Source organism: Falco cherrug, chromosome 8 (genome assembly GCF_023634085.1).
Source record: "Falco cherrug isolate bFalChe1 chromosome 8, bFalChe1.pri, whole genome shotgun sequence".
In the NCBI taxonomy this organism is placed as follows: Eukaryota; Metazoa; Chordata; class Aves; order Falconiformes; family Falconidae; genus Falco; species Falco cherrug.
Window position 1 is genome coordinate 9,425,073 of NC_073704.1, and position 20,550 is coordinate 9,445,622.

The window sequence follows — 20,550 nt, forward strand, 5'->3', positions numbered from 1 at the left end:
ATTTCTGGAGTTCCACTTACAACCAAACAGCACAGGCCCACCTTTGACTGAGTGACCCGCAGAAGAAAAAAAAAATTAAACCGCTATCCACCTCTTAAACATTAATTAATGCTTCTGCGATTCATTAAGAAAAAGGACTGAGATGAGAAGAAGTAGGTGAGTCAAGAGCCGCATAAATTCACCAACAAAACGGATAGATCTGCGATTGTGTTCTGAGACTGAGAACACAGGGAAACGGGGTAAAAATGATTTGTGATCAGAAGGAGGAGGAATTTCCTTGTGTTACATGACTGCATGCTTTTGTTAGTTTGATGGTGTACAGTGAGACTATTTCTCTTGGAAATGGCTTTTTGGTTAACATTTCATTTTCCTTCCCAAAGTTAGCTCTCGCTCACAGTGATATGAAGCACAGCTCCCTGCAATTGGCTATCCGTGAACTTTATTAATACTGCTTGTAGTTGTAAATGATCTATTTCAGAGCACGTAACAAAGCTCTTATTTTGCAGGTAAGCAAGCCCTCAGCCTTTATCGCATGGCGTTTCCACAGCAGGGGAAGAATGAAACATTTGTTAATAAAAAATAGTAAGAATAAAGCTCATAATACGTTGCATTGCTAGTTATATCACTTTTATACCAGCCGCTCCTCTTTGGGGGTTTGAGGCTGTGCCCTAATTTAATATAACTAAATTGGCCCAGTTTTTGATGTGATCTATCCTACTGATATTGCATTTCCAGGTGTTGTCACTTCAATATTACACTGTGACTCCGAATAACTGCATCTGGAAGAGCACCAAGTTCACTTTTACCTGCAAAAGCCGCAAGTTTCCAGGGTCAGAGAAGTGGCGCAGATTAACCAGCACTAAATTGTTAATCCAGGTACATTTATCACAGAATAGATATGAGAAAATTTGATTGAGGGGCCTGTTGCTCGTACCCATGGGAATAATTTCCCCTGGTGAACGGAGCTATTAGTATTGGGGCTGGGAAACGGCCAGAGACTTCTGGTGTCACTGGTGCTAGATGTAGCATCTTTGCATGATGCCAGGTTTTTCCCCTACACCATCTCCAAGATCAGGTTCTAGTCCAAATCTGTGCTTGTTTGAAGGGAATGTGGCTCAGCAGTTTTCATGTTTCTTCCTTTTCATGTTTTCTAACCTGCTCATTTTCTCTTTTCTCTTTATTGGTAACAAAGGCTGTGACACCCCAAGGTTTCCCTAGGACAAGGCTCCAGCACTGTTGCCCCTGCACATGGACATAAAAATCTTTGCTATGTGTTATGTTCTTACAAGTGTTTTCATTCTGTCTCAAAAACTAAGCCCAAATGCCATTTGTTTGGGTAATGCTATTTGAAAAGCGTGTCTGACAAAACGATGAAACAAGCCTGTGGCACATGCGAATTTCTCTGAGTCCCCTCTCTGCCCTGCTCAAGGTTGGAGGCATGATGGGCCAGGCCTGGCCAGCAAGACCTTCCTTGCTAGGATAACTCTTGGGAAGGATGTGTGTCTGCTTCACCGGTCAGAGATTCAGACATGCATCCACCTAAATTTCTATTTCTACACTGCCCTACTCCTCAGGATCTTGTCTCCCATTCAGCAACTTCTTATTTCTGCTCTGAACATTCTGCTCTGCTCAGAATAAATTTCCCGTGTTTCTGCTCCAGGGCATCACAGTCGCTGGTAGCATGCAAACACTGGGTGAGTTTGTGATCCACTTTCTCGGAGCTAGAAGGGTGGAGCCCAGGTTGCTGCTAACAATTTTGGTGAGAGGTGGGACTAACTGCAAATGACACCTCGGTCCCCAGGCTCCAGCCAGATGGAGACCAGCCTTGTATCTTCTCAAGCACCCAAGTGAGCAGGCAGGGAAACCTCATTGCTTCATGGCATTTCTGGTATCTCCACCTCATGGCATTGCTGATAGCTCCGCTTTTCCCGTGCTGTCCACCACCCCAGGGAGACTCTTTCACTATCAGGGAAATTTTAAGGTTTGTCCTTTCCTATGTGCCTCCTGCTCCCTTGCCAGAGGCACCTGCACCTCCTTCCATTTGTTGTTTTTCATGCTGTGACAAAACCAGTGGGATTTAGGATGTTTTAAGCAAAAACAGAAGGGCTAAAATATCCCGTGGACCTTCACAGCATGATAACAAGCACACTTTATTTTCTAGGCACGTCTCCATTTGCTTTCTTTTCACGCTGGCGGGGTGAGGAGGGGCAGTGCTACTATTTGTTTAGAAATGCAATTAGCCCAAGTGCACAGGCCTGCAGCAAGCCAGGAGGATAACCTTGAATCCAGAGAAAGTTAGGGGAAATGTAAAGCCATCTGCAGCTCCAATGGGTCCCCACACACCCCTTTCGTTTGCAGTTTCTATTCATGCCGATAAAGTGCCAGAAGATATGCAATACAATGGGAAATCGCTTCTTTGGGTATCGTAGCATCTTGACTTAGAAGTGCTTTAACCTTGGCCTCATGCTTCCTGCGGGGCCTGTTGTCTTTGCTGCAGAAGTACCGACACCAGCCAGGAACGTGTAGGATTTTTCAACAGAGTAAAATTAAATCCCGAAACCTTTACCATCCTCTCGATGCCAGACATACTCTACCTGCATTAACTTGAGCTTAATGGACTGCAAAATGAGTGTTTCAGCACGTATGGGAGTGGATTATTTGTGGGAGAGCAAGTTCCTCACATTTTTATCTCTTCCCTTTCCCAAAGCTTTTGTCCTTTAAAAAAACCTGAGAGAAACGGCAAATACAGCTAAATTATAGGGGCCCAGCTGGGCCCTAGGAAATCCAGAAAACTGTCCGTGCAAGGCAGAGGTTGCATCCATCAAGCCAGCTAACTAATGAAAAGAGCAAAGGTCACCGGTCCCTATCTATTAAACCGAAATTATTTACGAAGTACTTGATGGCAGTGTTGAGAATGGTGTAAACACTTAAGGCAACGCTTTTCAACAAGCAAGCTGAACGCCTCACCCTGGCTTTATTGCAGCCTCTTCTGAAGTCCTTCAAGGTAGGACCCAAAGCTCTGGAAGCTGGATCCCACCTGCCCCAGCCACGCCAGCACCTGGCACACTGCCTGCAGCGCCTGCGACGGGATGCTCTGTCTTTGCAGCCCACCCCAAGGCACGGCCTGCAGTCGCCACTCCAATCATCAGGCACCATTTAGAGGGACGATGTAAAGCCTGGCGAGCCCCATTGATTCACCTGCTTCCTTGGAGTTTTGCCTCCAGATTCACATGATTTTTCCAAAGCTCCCCAGGCTGGGATTTGGCTGTTTCTCCAAACACAGAGCCAAGCCACCAGTGAAGTACCTGAAGGGATAATCTATGTGAGTAACAGGATAATCCCTATGGATAACCAGGTGGGAGGGTGGCCTGGTGGTTATTCTTCAAGCTTTTATGGGTTATCACTACAAAGAGAACAGCAGCACGAAACTTTGTGTGTGTTGTAATGACCAAAAATACCTTGACTGTGTCCTTTCTAGCACCAGATGCCTTATAATCTAAACGAGCATCTTTAATAGTGGCATTAATTATTATTGAAATCCTGCTCTGTCCCACTGAAACAAACCTAATAGCTCAGGCTCACACCTTCTCGTTCTCCGTTCTTTCCCCAGATCACCATCTCCTGTATCTTGAGTGAACATGAGAAAATCACACAGCAAAGGGTCCTTTCACCTGGCTGGTTGGGCCAGAGAGAGAGTGGAGAGACCATGGGACTCTGCTGAGCCCCATGCCGGCCAGGTGAGCAGAAAGCACTCTGCATGGCATGGAGGACACAGCTCTGGGATTCCGATGGGGTCAGGCATGGGTGCCGGCACCAGGGATGCTGCATGAGCCAAGGATCAGAAAGGTTGTGTTGGGCAGGATGCCCTGAAACTGTCAGATAACGTCTCTTGGTGCTACTCTAACCACCCTCTTGGTGCCTTCTGTGGAAAGCCCAGTGCCAAGAAAATATTGACTGGTGGCTCCCAGGGACACAACTAATTAGTGACACCAGGGGGACCAGCGTGGTCCGAGGACATTTCATCCTTTCTCCCTGGGAAAAGAGAGGCTTAGCCTGCCTCTTGCTGAGCAGCCATTGATAACACCCAGCTGGCTGCCTGCCCAAGAGACGAGGCTGTCTGCGCGCATGGATGCCACCATCACCCATCCCCTGGCCTCGGCAGGGAGGGCACTGTATAGTTCTGTGCCACCCCAAAGGAGCCCGTCCCAGCTTTCTTGTTGGGTTCTGTCTTTCCTTCCAGTTTTCTGGCACGTAATTACCCCTTTGCCTGGGCTTGCACATCCTGTGTCCAGAAGTATGCCACATCTTGGCAATGGCTTATTCCTCCCTGCCTTGGGCTGGTTATGCACATAAAGCACAGAAAGCCCCCAGATAGTATTTTACATGGCTTAATATGGATCCCTTGGCTACACCAGGGCCTCTGATTGCTGTTGACTTATGTGATATTGGTGCTGACCTGCCTTCTCCCCATTCACGGACTGTCGGCACGCATGTCCGTGGGTACAGGGAAGGGAATTGCCAAAAGAGGGGCTATTCAGTGACCAAGGGTCACAAGATGATACATTGTAGGGATTTTTGTGCATCTCAGGTGCTTTTTTTTCCTCTGTGGGTCTGCTGGAAAAAACCACCAACCATCTACTCTGTGCTCCTCTGCTGTTTATTCCGATGCCAATCTGCGGCCCTGGTGGCTAACAGGTTTTCAGAGTCATCTTCTGTCTACGTGGATTGGAGGGTGGACCAAGTTAATGGTCATCCTACAAAGTCCTGTGCATTGAGGAGCCTCTTAAGGAGAACTTGGAGGATCTCTGTCACCTTACTGTGTGAACTGGAATAGTCATGTTCCCAGAGCTCCTATGTTGACAGGGAAGTAGGTGTCACTGGGTCATGTTGGACATCATCCAACATTGGGTATATCTGGATGCAAAACTCTTGCTGCAGCCTGTGGCACTGGGGTGTTGCTGGCTCTCCTGGGAGCATGTGGGAAGAGTTCACCTGAGTGGGGGAATGAACTGGCATCTTCTGAGAGAAGAGTTCTTTTAGATACTGAAGTTAATCGTGGTAAAAAGATATATTTCCCTTAAAAAATCACTCTGAAAGTGTAGGAAATATATATGCAAATATAAATAAATACATAGGGTATATTAAATATATAAATACAGACACTTACTTCCTTTCCATGTGCTCTGTTACCTGTGTTCTAAAAGCTAAGCTTCCATGCTACAAAGGACAGTGAATTTTTGATAAATTTTTCATTTTCTATATTGACTTGCTGTTGCAAACCCATGTAATTTTGCTATATAAAAGGCATTCATTTGCTATACATTCACATGGGCCCTCTTTTCTCTTTAACAGCCACTGAAGAGAAACGCATTATTGCTCACGCTGTGCTGGAAGCTGAAGATTTGCTCTTTGCCTTTACATTTGCAGAGCGGTGGCTGAATAGGGGCTGCTGCCACGGATCTGGCATCCCTGCTGGCTGGGACAGCTGAGCCAGCGGACACTCCTGTCAGGTGCGACTTCACTCATTATGTGCCACTGAAGCTGTTACATGCTGCTGACTCAGGAGCCCTGGTGCTCAGCATCCCGGTACTGCATGGAGTTGTCTGTGTGGGAAGGTAGGATGGAGAGTACCCAAAGTCCAGGTTTTTCCCTCCTTGATCTGGTTTTGAGTGTGCCTTGCAGGCTCCTGGGGGAGAGTAACATCACCCTGCTGATGCTTTGCAGGTGATCCAGAGCTGAGACAGCTTCCCCCTGGGTTTTGCAGGAAATAATCCTGTAATTATAAAATAATCTTGTGTAATGGCATATTAATGAGGATGGGGAAAAGGCAATGCTCTCGGTGTGGGCTTTCCCACTGCTGGGAGGAGGAGGGAGGCTGTGCAGAGCTGCTGCACTTAGGGGGGGGGGGCGGCGGAGCGGGCAAAAAGTGGCATCCCATCAAAGTGAGACTTGGATGTAAAGCACGTCAGCAGGAAGGATTGGTTTTCTGGCTCTGGGTGTGTTTCTTCTGCAAAATTTGCTGTTATTCATGTTGAAGTTGCTGCCTCTAAGCAATCCACCCTCTGACCTGCTCTTTTGCTGCAATTTGAGACCTTCTGGCTCCCTTTTCTAGCCACGTCTCCTCAGCTGTATCATTTCTATCTTGCCTCATGCTGTCCTCATTATCCCTCATCTTTCTAACCCATCAACCCCACCTTCCCCTACTTTCTGCCCTACCAAGCCCCCTGCTGTCTCTCTACCCCTCAGCATCTTCCCTCACCTTTGTCCACCTTCTCCTTTTCTCCATCTCCCACAAAACCTCTTGTATATTCAAGAGTGTCAGCCCAGGGGGGGACAGGAGGGACGCACCCGCAGCGCAGGTTGTGCTCCCCCATCTAATAACATATGTATCAGACACCTTTCCCTTGAGATGGCAGCCTCTGGAAGCCCAAGACGAGCCTCTCAACAAGATTAAAGAGATGGTATTAATTGCTATCGATCATGGGTCAACAAATTAAATTGCATCTGCAACTGCATCTCTGAAAGGTCTAAATGAGAAGAGTAGTTAATGGGTCTGGCTGGCCCAGAGCTGTGATTAATTAAAAGGGAGAAATGAACTAAAACATTAAATAAAAAAAAAAAAGGCAGAAAGGAAGGAGATGGAGATGAGGCTGAAACACTTTGTCGTATCTGGAGAGTGCTCAAGGGGATTTCAATTTTGGACCATCCTGTCTGGCCTGGGATGGGCTGCTATGAAGCTGAGCCGGTGGCAATGATTTTCAGGATTCTTGCTCCGAGCGCCCCAGGTGCTTCCACATAAATCCTCTGAAAAGCCGACCTGTGCCCATCACTCCCCCTTGTGACCCCAGACCTTGCCCTGCCCAAGAGCCACAGGATCCCTCTGCAGGACCATGCGCCTAATGCCACTGGGTCTGGGGGAATCAAATCCCTTCTACAGCTTGAGCCAGCATCTCACGGAGACCTTACAGACACTTCTGTGATAGGATCTGCAGGGCTTCCCCCTCACTTCACCCAAACCATGCTCCAGCTCAGCCTGCGTGGTCCTCTGGGCATCCCCCTGCCATGAGCTTTTTTTTTTTTTTTTTCCTGTTTGTTTTTTTAGATTCAATGCCCTGAAAGGGTAAAGGGAAAAAAAAATCCCTGAGTATTCCTATGTTGCTTAGCAATACCACTCACTGTAGATACTGCTCTTTGCACTCTCACCGGCACCGCAGCATCCTGGTGGGAGCCCAGAGTAAAGTGCTTCTGGGTGGGAATAAGGGTGCTACTGTGACTCCCTGGGAAGTAATGAAGTAGCGCAGCATGGAATGGAGATGGTGCTTAATTAATAATGAAGAAAATAATAATATGTGGCACGTATAGTGCTGTACAAACATTAACTACAGTAATTAAGCTGTAATTAATTAGAGTAACTACTTACCAGTGTAAATAATGATGCATCTGGAGGTACCAAATGGAGTTTGTGAACTGAAAGCAAATTTCCATGTTCAGGAAACGGCATCGAATATCAAATGGCACCAGCAAAGGGCAAAAACAGATGGAAGCCGAAGTGAGAGCACAGGAGCTGTACTGGTGCACGACAGCTCCCCAGAAGGGAATCCTGGTTGGACAGGTACCTTCTGACAAAGTAAAGCTGAGTTACTGATTTACTGCTGAGGAGCTCTGTGGGCAACTCACCCCATCCGTAGGACTTCCACGGCTATTTCCAGGCTCCACCCGCGCCTCCCACCCTGGCTGCAGTGCTGCACTCGCCAATGCTGCAGCAAGTCAGGGGCTGGAGGAAGGGACAGGTTCGGGAATTGGGAGCTGGAGGAGATGGTGATCAGCAGAGTAAAGTACACCACAAATATGTAATTTTGGGATTTTTTTTGCTGGTTCACACACTTTATATTTAACAAAATAATTTTTTAATAATATAGTCTTTTACACATCAAATATTGTTTCGAGACGGCCCCCCATTTTTTACAGAATTTTTTTTTCTCACTAGTTTCAGGCACACTATTGTTTGAAGATTTTGAAACCAGATAGTCATTGACAGGCAACAGCTTACAAAGAAATGTGGTGATGACTTCTTTAATGGTACCAGTTCAACTCGCAGGAAGCCAATGCTCAGCCAAAGTATGGCAATCACTGTGCTAGTGCTTGTCCTACCCCTTGCCCTCCAGTAAAATGCAAAAATGGGGAAGAAATAAAAATATAAAGGCAACAGTGTGCATAAACCGAGACCAACCAGGCTGATCAACTTCGGTGGAGGATGCTGTAAGGAGGATTTGCTGCCATCGCTGTTAAGAGCAGCTGGGCTGAAGTCTGAACAAGTAAGCACTATCACCCCAATGGCCATGACCAAAAAGCAGCAAATCAAGCATGGACAGTGATGGGAAAGGCTCCTGTGCTCACCTGGGCAGGGCAGAGCAGGGAAATGACACTGGTGGCTTTTCTCTCACAGTATCGCTTGGAAGCCGCAGCCTGAGAAAACACGAGGTGCCGGTGCTGAAAAAGCCAAAGGGACCAGCAGGACCTCCCCGCTTGGCAGGCAGGCACATAGCTGCTTTCTAGAGAGACCCTTTACACCAGGAGCCCATTCCCATAGACTCAGCCATCCTGTCCCCAGCCGCCCATGCACCCTGGCTTGCGTTATCCCCAGCAGTACGGATGCTCCCAGGACTGGGGGAGAGCCAGGGAAGCTCCTTCGCGCTGCAGCAAAAGTTCTTACCCACCAGCTGAGCTGGTTCAGTGCTGGCACAATGATGGGGTGTTTCTGGAAACCTCCCTAAGGGTGATGGGTGGATCAGATATTTTAATTTTGACTCATGGCGGCTGAGTCCCACTGTTGCTGAAGTCAATGAAATGATGCCCTTGGCTCCAGCAAGAGCAGCGGTGCTGCCAGCAAAGCAGGGACCCTCCTCCCTCTGCTCCACCGCAGCTGCCCCAGCCAGGCATCGCACAGAGACAACCCAGGTAAGACACTGCTCTCTCGGTGCCGTGCCAAGCCTTGCTGGCTTGCCAGCCCTGCCTGCCCGTGCAGCCGGTGTGGGCTTGTGCTCCGATCAAGGTCACGGTGACTGTGTAGGTGTCTTTGACTTTATTGTCCCCACTCAGTGGAGAAAGTGTAACACAGATACAGCTTGTGTCTCGGGTGTCCGGCCGTGTACCTGTGCATCTACCTTGGTCCTTCTGCAAGTTACATTCCAGCTGGGCTTTTATTTAACCCCTTCCTCCCCTTTTAATATCTACCTCCCTCCTGTCCTTAGTGGGCCCCCTCCCCTTATAGACACGATAAAAATGATTCATCGCTTCACTCATAGCTGTATTGCCCCGACGATCCTAGCTTAGGAAGAGGCTTAAAAAAAAAATATTTCACAATAGCAAAAAAAACCTTTAAATAAATAAACGTGAAAAACCCGCGATCCACATTGTAGAAAGTGAGAGCGGTGAATTGGCTGGCATCTCAGAGGCATCACCAGTCCAACAGCTTGTGTGGGCAGTTTTTCTTGTTTCCTCCCCAAATCTGACCACTGCATCCCTATCAAGCACTGGTAATTACAAAAGCAGAGTAGATACTGGATACATAGTGTGTAAAGCGAGAGAAAAGCAGGAGGGGGTGGGGGGAGAGGGAGACCCTTCCCCGCAAGTAAAAATCTCTGCTTGTGTGAAACCCTCGCAAGGTTTTGCTGGTGACCCTGTTGCAGCTGGCAGGAGGTTGGACGCGTGGGCAGCGTCAAAGCCATTCCTTCGTCATCTTCATAGTCATCATCATCAGCGGGTTGTTTGGCCGGCGGTGCTGCTGGCAGGGGGGTTTGCCGCTACAGAGCCTGCTTGCCCTGGCACTCGCGCTTGGAGCACTGCGCCGGCTTCCACCAGTCCCCGTTGTGGCAGTGGCAGATGTTGCAGTCGTCCACCTTCACTTCGATGCCGGCGGGAATTATTGTGGTTCCTGCAAAGCAGTTCGGACCTGCAAAAACACACGGGAGTAATAGCCATAAATACTTTTTTTGATTTTAAATTGAGTGTAGCAGCTCTGCTAGAAGCACTTGGGAGCAGGCAGGTGCCCCTTACTGGTCTCTGGCCACAACACAGCTGCTGCCAAATCAGCAGCAACGCTCCCGGCCTGATCAGTGCCAAGCCTTTGCCCCATGCTGTTCACTTGTCTCATTGTTTTGGCTGCCCTCAAGCAATAAGGGGGGAAAAAAAAAAAAAAAGGCCTTGAAAGTTTCCTTCTGTTTCTGTACCCCAACCAACCTCTAGTACAAATGGCATCAGATGCCCCATCGGTGCCCCCAGATTTTCTGCTCAGTTGCCCACTAATTTTCATAAAATTTGGCTGTGAGATGGACAAGACCATGAGGAGAAGCGTCAGGACACAGGCCAGCCTTCGCTGCTCTAGCCTGGTGAGCTTGTGTTGAGCTGCAAGGACCAGAGCCCATCCATCCCCCACGACCACAGCAGCTGCACCTGAACACCCAGTAACCCCAGGGACCCACACCAGCTCCAGGCTATTAACCCAAAATTATTTATAGCATCAAACTAACAAAAATAATTCACCTCCCCAACAACCTTTCTGATAAAATATGTTTTTTCCTCAAGGGCAAGTTCCTTTAATCTGCTCATTATTGATAATTTTGTTGGCTTCTTTATTACACAAAATCAAAGCTGAGCAGCAAGTCAGCAAGGATCTTGTTTTCCTCCTTGTCAAAGCCCCACAAATACCCATTGCCCAGCGGTCCTTCTGCAAACCCTTTTCTCCTCCCCTCTCGCTCCTGCATCAGTTAGTGCCAGGAATTAATGTCAGATCCAGCAGTACATGGAAAAAAAAAAAAATCGAGGCAGTCGCACTCATGGCATCAGGGAAGCGTGAAGGCATTTGAAAAGTGGCTCGAGTGCTGCTCAAAAATGTCACCCCTCGGCTGGCCACCAGTTTTAATCTATGCCTCTGGTGCACGAAGTGCATTCAAAAGATGAGTGTGTACAGACATGAAATTACAGGCAAGTTGTTAGTGTTTAAAATAAAGCTCAAGTCTGTTTGGAAGGGAAAATGGGATCCTTATGCAGCTGGAAATAGGCTGAGCTGTGTCACAGCGCTATCAAAAATAGCCATCTGCAACGAGGCTTTTACCATCCCATACCAGGTTAACGCAAAAGTTTATCTACTGTCCCTGCTGTTTCTCTATCCTCTTCAGGCCAGTCCACCTACATCCAGGATGGATGGATGCATGCGTGCCTGTGTGCGCACACACATGCATGCATGCATGCATGCATGCATGCACTCACTCTCTCTCTCCATCTGCTTCTTCCAGGTCTCTCTTCATCCAGGGCTCCTCTTTCATACCCCTTAGAGCTATTTAACCACTTAGCAGGAACCAGCCACAGCTGCACGTTATCCACATCAGCCAGCCCACCGCCCCTGAAGCCAGCCCACAGCTGTATATTATCAATGCTAATTAACTCAGCTTCATTCCTCTATAATTCCTCTACAGAGCCATAGCCAATCCCGTGCTGGGGTCTCACGTTTTGAAGTCTCAGAGAACTGTTCATTTCATTGTGCTGATTTATTACTGCCCTGCCTTTATTAAGATGCTCCTCAGGACCCTATGTTTAAGCTCTCCAGGCCATGAGTTTGACAGGGCTGGATGTAACCAGATGTAGAAAATTCAGGTTGCTGCTGAGCCAAACTGTGCCTGAAAGTTGTTTGTCTTTAGAAGTGACCTCCTGCCTTTTAATAAAGGCCTCTTCAAATGTAGATCAGCTCTACCACAACGTTTCACATCCATCTTAATGAAACCACAACAGAAGGGCCTGAGAAAGATGCCTCTGGTGGCTCCTGTACCAGAATGTGGGGTGACTGGGTGTACTCCAGGGCTGCTGATCCCTGTGGTGCTGGGAAGGTCTGTGTCTCTCCATGAAAGGAGGAGGATGCCTCCTCCTTTGCCTGGCCAGCACGTGAATCTGTCAGGATGCCAGGACGAAGCAGGCTTTTGCTCCAGACAAGGAAATTCAGCACCAGTTGATGAGCTAGAGTTCAGGCTACACCGGTCTGCTGGCAGTTGAGGAGCAATGCACTGGGCATGGGGTGGATTTAAGCCTTCTTTGAGCTGGGCTTTGGGCTGGACAGCCTCCAAGGGTCCCCCCCAACCTCAGTCATTCCACAGTGCAAAGAGATTCAAAGCCAGGAGTTAACAGCCAAGGACACACAGCGATACAGAAAAGCCAAACTCTGCACATATATATATATGTGTTTTTCTTTACATGCATCTGATTGAAAAAGTTGTGACCTGTTTTGGTCAGCAGCTGAAGATTTCTGAAGTTAGTGTCTCTCTGGAAGACACAATCCTGGCTGGAAAGGCTGTGATCCCAGCTGCGGTATTTCTCTGGCAACCCACTGAAGTTGTCACTTCTTCCCATGGCTTTCGGGTCCCTGCACTGGTTGCACCACAGCCTGTGCTCTTCATCACAGATTTTAATTCTCTGCTTCACCAAGGCTGGTGGGTGGTGGTGTGTTATGACGCCCAGTGTGGACTTTGCCATCAGGTCAGCTCATTTGCTCACATCAAATGTCCAGGGTTCAAACACAATGAAAATGCCAATAATTGCAGCTAGCTGTATTTAAAGTTGAAGTAAGGGCCTGTCCCTCTTTAATAGGATGCTCTGATTGCTTGCCGATGTCAGGGATGCCCAGGATGGACAGCCTCCACACAACAGCCTGCTCTGTGCTCCCAGAGCCAAAAAACCCTTTTCATTAAAATTTAAACAAAAAGCTCCCTCTGGAGATTCGGATGGCAAGGAAAGGGGAAGATTGTTTTCTCTCTAGCTGCCCTGTAGCTGCCTGTTAATCATCTAATTTGAGAAGCCAATGCTGCCTTGACACCCACACAGGTCTCCAGACACAGCCTTCTCCGGGTGCTGAACGTTGGTGGATTTATAGCACTGCAGGCCTGTTCAACGTGGCTGTGGCGACCAGAGTTGGTGTGTCTTCTCACTTGCAGATGAGCCCACCTTCACCTGCCAGCTGGGGTTTGGGGACCCTGCGCCCCCCTTGCAGGGTTTTGGGTGCATTCCTGCACTGAAACGCCGCAGGGTCAAAGCACAGCACAGGGTCACGATCAGCTGAGGGTGAGCAAGGTGGGACTGGCTGATGGGGTACTGCAAACTGGGGAAAAGCTTGGTTTTCCTTGTGTACTCCTTATCTGTCCATCCCATGGCAGCTCCATCATTGCCACAGCTGCCCTTCCTCTTCCTCCCAGTGACCCAGATCCCTTCTCTCTCTTCAGCTTCCCCAGGGGGGATCATTTGGGAAAAAAGTAAAACGCTAAATGCCCCTCATTAATGTCCCCACCCCAGAGCTGAGAAGCAGAAAGCAGGCACCACGGTGAAAAGAGGTGATGGATGAGGGGCATGCACTAAAAGCATCACCCATGCCTTTGAGGTCCCCGGCAGAGAGGGAATCACTCATTTTGGGGACAGCACCACAGCAGCAATGTCCCTGCCCCGGCCAAGGACATAGGGCAGCTCTGCAAAATAGTAATTAAACACTGATAATCTGCCCCTCTGATCTCTGGCATCTATTGAGCCAGGAAGGACCTGGCAAGCACTTCTGTGTCTAACGGAAAGTCCTTGGGATGTTGCCACCTCCCCCAAAAGGGCTGGGTGAGGGGAAGAGGAAAAATGACAGCTATTTTGGGTAAATCATAAGGACAGAAGGCTGAGAGGAGCATCAGGGGGGCGGCCAAATCAGCCCTTGCTGAAGCAGCACCAAGCATCCCTGGGCTGGCCGGCTAAACATCACCTGAGCACCCCTAAGGAAGGAGCTGTATTCAGAGGCTGAACCAAGGGAAAAATTACAGGAAATGGGTTTATTTTCCTTTTCCCCTGCTTTTAGCAAACTGGAGAAAACCTGGCTTTGGTCTCTGCACTGCTATGTGATGTTTTGCTGCCATTTCAGGACATCCATCTCTTCTGTCAAACCTTGGTACTTTTAATTTAGGGCAACACTACCACTGCTCTGGACCTTGTTTTCCCCCAGCATTCTCTCAAAATAGCCACCTCTGAATTACTAGAGTGAAATGCTTTCTTTTGCACACCACAGCAAGCCAGATGGAACGTTTTTGCATCCTCTCTCCTGCCTCTGCTATTCCCATCCCTATAGAAATGTGGATTTCTAATAGAAGGCAAAATTTCCACACTCCATTTGTGATAAGTCAACTTAAATTCCCACTGCCTGAAATCAAATTTTCCAGCACAATCGCTATCAAGCCAGCACCTTTTTTTCCCCATCTAAACTTCTCCCACCTTCATATTGGAAAAGTGGATCCCGTTCATCCAAAATGGGATGCTGTGAGCATTGCACCCGCAGCTAAGGCACAGGAAAGATGTCCTCAGAGAGGGACACTGTACTTCTGAAATTTAGTTGAAAATACGCCCCAGACAAGTAGCATTCTCTATGCAACGGCACAAGTCACCAGGGAGTCTTCCAGCAGCCTCAGGCTTTATAGAGCCAACAGCTGATGCATTGCTGGAGATAACATCCGGCACCTGGGGATGATGCTATGTGGCTTTGTGATGTGCCTTAGAGGAGCTGCAGCCCGTAAAGCCACGACTAGGTCCCACAACAAGAAACCAAGTCATTTCTTTGCTCTACAGCAGAGCTAAGCAGACTCCCTTAAGTTCTCTAATATATTTTTTTTCCATCTCATAGATCAGCTTCCCAACATTTCAAAAGCTCAGTGCCCCAACCCCATGCTGCTGGGGACTGTCCTGAGCTTTTCCCACTGTGGCTTTGTGCTGCTTGGATGCAGCTGAGACTGGGATCTACCAAATTGATGTGAAAAATCACAAATAATGAGACAGAACAGCACAGCAACGTGAGGTTTTTTATTATTCAAAGAAAGATGGTGCTCAGAAACATTTGATGACATGTCAAGCACATCAGGAAAGTTAATTATCACAAAAGCAGTAGGAACAGGAAGCTGCTTTGGGCAAGGGCTGTCATCCTGGTCTTTGTAAAAGCATCTTAAACCACAGCTGTGATGAAAACAGAACAGTAATCACCCTCTTCTTCTCGCTCAGGGAGACCGATGGGAGAAGATTCCTGCTCCCATAGACAATGTAATTGTAAGATTTGCTTTGCTTAATATAGTTAATTATGTAATAAATATATATAAATATATAATAAAAGACCACAGCACTCCAGGCTGTTTGCTAGAACAACTGTGAAGATTTTTATGGAGATATATTAAGGACATTCAGATGCTGTTTTGGTGGGAGAAGGGTAGAAAAATCATATCCGGTTTCTTGTTTGGGAAGAGTGACAGTGAATTTTCCAACTGCATGTGTAAGACCAGATACCTTGGTGATGACCCATGTTGTGCTGCTGAACTGCTCCCCTGGTACGGAGGGAACATCTAACCCCATGCACACCTGCTACATCATGCAACACTACCCATGGGTGCAAGACTAAGTCCTCTTAGGACTCAGTGGCACAGTTGTGCTTTAAAGAAACTCAAAAGACCCCCGACCTGATGCTCCCTATCATGCTGGAAAAAGCTCACTGCCCAGACGCAAGAGGAGCAGCCATCCTAGACCATGGAACAAACTGCATCTTCTGCACGGTCCCCACCACAGAACTCTGGGGATGCAGAGGAAACTGTGGATTCAAGAGCACACTTCACAGAGGCTGAGTTAAAGCTGCAGTCAGCAGGAGCCTAGGGTTTGATGCTCTCCAACACCGTGCAGTGTCACGCTGATGCTTTGGAGTCGCTCGGTGCCGAACGCCAGCCCAGCTCCTGGGGGCTATGGGCTGCAGGCTGCCGGCTGCTCCCAGCTGCTTCTCGGGTGGGTTTTAGTGAACTCACCAGCTTTGCCTGTGGCTTGCAGCAGCTCTGAATTCAGCTTTGTGTGTGCAAAGAAGCAATAAAAGGAAATCAAATGTTAAGCACCGCAGAAAGCACAAATCACTTCAGGCCAACGATGATATTCAGATTTGCCCTGAACAGCATCTTGCACCAGACAAAGCTCATCGCCCTCGCTGGAACTTCTCATGGTACAACATCTGATTTCAGCGAAGAGCAGTATTTTCCTCTCAGTTAAGTATTTCCAGTGATAATGCTATGTCTCCTGCCACTCCTTTAATAGCCTCCCCATCCCTTTAGGAAATATTAAGGCTGACACCAAGAGAATTTAGCTTATTCAGTCAATGGATAACATCAAGGAGTGAGGTGCTGATGGCTACGCTTATCTACCTTGCACCGGTAGTTTAGACAGTTGCTAAACAGCAACTCAATTTAGCCAGCTAACCCTCAGGTTCCCGTGTGATGTGCCCCACAATTAAAGTTGCAAGGTATAAGCAGAAAACCGTGGTGTTTCCCGACAGTATTTAGGAATGGATACTGCCTGAAACATCCCCATGGATGCTCATTCAGCTGAATGAGACTTGATGACTTTGCTTTTGGAGCTCGACCACGAATGCAACAGGGTGTGGGAATTTACTACTGGCAATCTGTGTTGAACTGGGCCATTTCTAGTGAACGTGGCCAAGTGTCTTCTCAGTAGGAAGGCAGATTTTTCTGCACGTCTCCACAGAACAGGCATCTCACAGTCTTCACCGTGACCATCCCAAGCCATAAGTCGGTCTCCAGTGCCACTGTCTGGCACTCCCAGCATCAGAAACAACCACTCACAGAGCAATGACCGCAGAGGATTACACCCCAAAACCCACACAAGGATGCTCGTGGACAGCTCTCCAAACTCCCAAGGGATGCCCGAGGTCTGGCACAGAGGGCAGAATTGCCTGCACCTTGGGACCTTCTCCATATCCAGGCTGAACTCTGTGCTCAGCGGGGAAGAAAACACAGCATCTTGTTTTTAATGATGGCCCCCATCCCTGGAGGTTAACACAGCTCCTCTCTGCTGATCCTGCAGGATATTTTCGGATGTTCATTTAGGTCTGTCAATGCTATTTATGTGATTGCTTCAGATAGCAAGAAAAGAGCTCAATTTGTGGCTTTAATTAATGAGTCAAGGAGGGAAGAAGTCTTGTTTTCGCTGCCTGGTATCGAGAGTGGCTGCCCTCCTCTCCCCAGGGGGAGGAGAAAGCAGCGGGTGAAGCTGGAGGTGAGACATAAAGAAGTCAGTTGCCAATGCTGGGATTTCCCTTACCGAAAATTAATTTTGGTGATGCTCTGCAGGGGCGAATGGAAAGCCCACCGAAACATAACAGCCCTGGAATCCTTTTCTGTTAGAAAGAGGCCAAAGCCAAAGACCCTGGCTTAAAGCATGGCTGAAGCCTGAGGGTTCATCAGGAACAGGGCTGCCACAACCATGGCATGTCAGGGGGAGGTAAATTCACACCCTGGTAATGCCCTGGTCTGGTGCCTGGTCTGTGGCTAATCACTTTTGGTGGTGGCAGGAGGGAAGGGAGTATGCCACAGCTCTGCCTCCTCCCTGCTCCTGGAGGTGGTGTCTTTGCCCTCCAGGCTATGCAGTTGAAGGACATCTATCCGTCCTGCACATCCCAATACATACACTACGCGATTCCTCAGTCCATCGCCACCCAACCTGCACATGGGGTCCTGCAGGGCTGGAAACGGGACCGTACAGGTCAGTGTCCCCCTCTAGCAGCAAGGCTTCGAAAGCCTTTCTCCAGCCCACTCACTGTCTCCAGCAGCAGACACACTCTCCTTAGCTGCCTGCACCCAAACGTGGAGGCTGCAGCAATGCCTGTCAGCCCCCCCCAGTAAAATCTGGATGTTGCTCTGTCTTCGGGAGGGACTAGGAGTCGAGTCTACCAACACGTGCCAGTCTCAGCGCTGCAAATTACAAATCCCTACAGCAGGCAGGCAGGGGATGCTGGAGGTGTCAGTCCTCGCCACCATAAGCAAAACACTTTGCAGAGCCATCTGCCACCCCAAATGCTAATCGGCTGCACATCTCAGCTTGGAAGTGCTGTGTGCTGGAGCACATCGATGTTTTCAGTGTGGGTAGGTGCAAGTTGGTCACCAGCACAAACAAGCCATCGTCTGCTAATCCCGCCCCATGCCACAACAGACCTGTTGGATGGCAATTGCATCCTGCGGGTATGAGGAAGACCTACCCAGCACAGCAGCTGCCAGAAATGTGGCATCTCCATCTGGCAGGCGAGGGGGCTCTGTCTGGCAGTGGGGGAGGCTGCGAACAGGGTGGGGGGAAGGCAAAAGCAGCACTGGTTTCTTTGGCAACAGGCCCACGAACGAGAGGATGCCAGGATGAAATTGGTGTGGGCTTTATCCTATCCTCCCCTATGAGCTGAGGGATGAAAACCAAGGCAGGCACGGGAAGCTTTGGGGAGAAGGTGTGAGTGAGCACAGGGCCAGCAGTGGCCACAGCAGTCCTCCGGCCTCTCTGCCATTCAAAAGCTCAGGAATTGCTCTGTGCCCCTTCTTTTTTGGTTGCTGTTGATATTTTAAAATCCCGAAAGAAAGCCTTGCATAGACCTGAAGTATGTAGGGATGTGTGTGTGTATATATATAAACATAAGCAAAGCCAAGGAAGTTTGAAAGATACATTTCCCACAGCCTTTTTTTGTTGCTGATTTGCTTTCAGCCAGTGTTTTCCTGGAAGAACAGGAGGTTTGTGAAGCTATCCCACTGAAGCTCAGCCTGCTCCAGTCTTCATTCAACAGCACAGAAAGTGCAAATAGCTCCCAGCGAGACGGTTATGCCCCTCCTGCCCTCTCTGCTGAAAGGAACCAAAATACGGATACGTGCAGTGATAGACCGAGTGATGTTTCTGTAAGGCCGCCATCTGCTTGGGGTGGTTCCATTTTTAGAAAGAGTACTGCATGATGATGGCTCTTAGCTGTGGTAACAGGTATCACCTCTTTGAGGTGACCACAAGGTGGAAGGTTCACTCTTGCTGCCTTGTCCAGCCACCTGGACATAGTGAGAGATGGCACCTCCAATAAATGCCCCCAGATTTGCTCTGTTGTCTAAGATGTTGCAAAATGAGTCCCTTTTATTTTTGTATTTGTGGACAAACCCCACTGGCTCTGGCTAAAAGCGCCCTGCGGTCAACTGGTGGTATCTCCTGGCACCCACCAGCTTTCAATCTTGCGTACTGTTACCCCAGAGAATTAACCTCCTCCGAAGCTGATCTGCAGCTCTTCTCCATCACTCCTGCATATTTCACTCCTCACAAGACGATGCTAACAGCCCTTCTCAAGCACTCCCTATTTACGTGAGAGATTTTTCCAGCCATAATTCACATTGCTGGGTGCCTGAGGATGTCTAAAAGTTATTTAATCTGAGCATTAAAATATACATGTATGTATCTATATATATCTGCAGTACCCTTCTCCAACCTAAATCCAAGTTGCTCACTCTAAGCAAGCCCTAGATCATTAAAAGGAACACATTAAAAAGGCAAGACTGAGCTGAAAGGCTAAATTCAGGGCAACAAGAACCTTTTCACTGAATTTTGCCAGCAATGAAGCCAGCACAATAAATAAGATAAAACACACCTGCAGCTCTCAGCCAGCCCAGTGAGACACGGATCTCCTGGTGGCCCCACATCACCTCCTGGCTCTCCCCATGCAGAGATGCTCACATCATCTAGACTGTGCTCAGACATCCCCAAGCATCCGCTGCCTTGGAGTCTAATGAATGCAGGGGACCGCTCAGGTTCCCTAAATTATGACCTGGCTCCCAGTGACACAGACTGATTTAATCCTCACTGCTTTGCACCGCAGTCAGAAAATTACTGATAGCTCGTTATCCATCTTAATCAGGAGCAGCAAACAAATGAGGGACAGGGAGACATCCAGAAGGGAATACACCGCATTACTCCTTCTTATTGATAGCACAGTTACTTAATTTGATGTGGAGACATAACTTCAGGCATCACTAAATACTGGAGTAGGAATGTTTTCGTGCAAGGAAGATCTATGGGTGCAATTTAAAAGCAGTCTGTTTAGGAGTGGTGACGTCTATCAGCGCTGATACAGATTTGAGCTGTGTGGACAGACTTGAGATTATCACTCAGCAAGTTAAATAAAGACAGCAGCTCTTCGACAGTTAAAAAGCACCCGCCGAAAATTGCAGCCTCACTCCTCTCTTCATCTGCTGTGCTTGTGGGATGAGCGTGACAATGGGAGACCAAGCCCAAGGTCGATGGTCACCTCCAACCTGCCCATTGCCAGGCAATGCTGTCCGCTTTCCGACACAGCCCTGCCCATTCCAGGGCGGCAGCAAAGCTCTAGATTAGACATTTGGCACAGCTCGCTGCGGGGAAGGCAGCACGGAGATATGGAGAAAACCACACGTTCAGTACAGGCACCTGCAGAAGAGAGATGAGCCACAAGCGGTGCCAATGACTGACAGCCGCCACCGCTGCCAGCCAGTACCAGGGGATGCCAAACTGGGCACTTCCCAGGGTTAAAGCCCAGAAAGAGTGGAACTTTTCCTCCAGCAGGAATATTGTGGATTGAGATATGATAATAAACTGCTGGCAGTCTCAACCGTGAGAATGAATCTTTTTAATCAGTTTTTAAAAATCCAAGACTGGTGCAGCTAATCTAATAAAGCC

The 20,550-nt window shown here is 48.4% G+C and overlaps 1 protein-coding gene across 1 annotated transcript in view; it reads right to left on the minus strand.

Moving 5' to 3' along the window:
- Window positions 1–7,883: 7,883 nt before the first annotated feature.
- VWC2L (von Willebrand factor C domain containing 2 like) overlaps window positions 7,884–20,550 on the minus strand; it is a 62,744-nt gene continuing 50,077 nt past the window's right edge. The window contains exon 4 of the mRNA XM_005441491.3: window positions 7,884–9,952. Coding sequence (XP_005441548.1) covers window positions 9,804–9,952 — 149 coding nt within the window. The 3' untranslated portion in view covers window positions 7,884–9,803. The remainder of the gene's footprint in view (window positions 9,953–20,550) is intronic.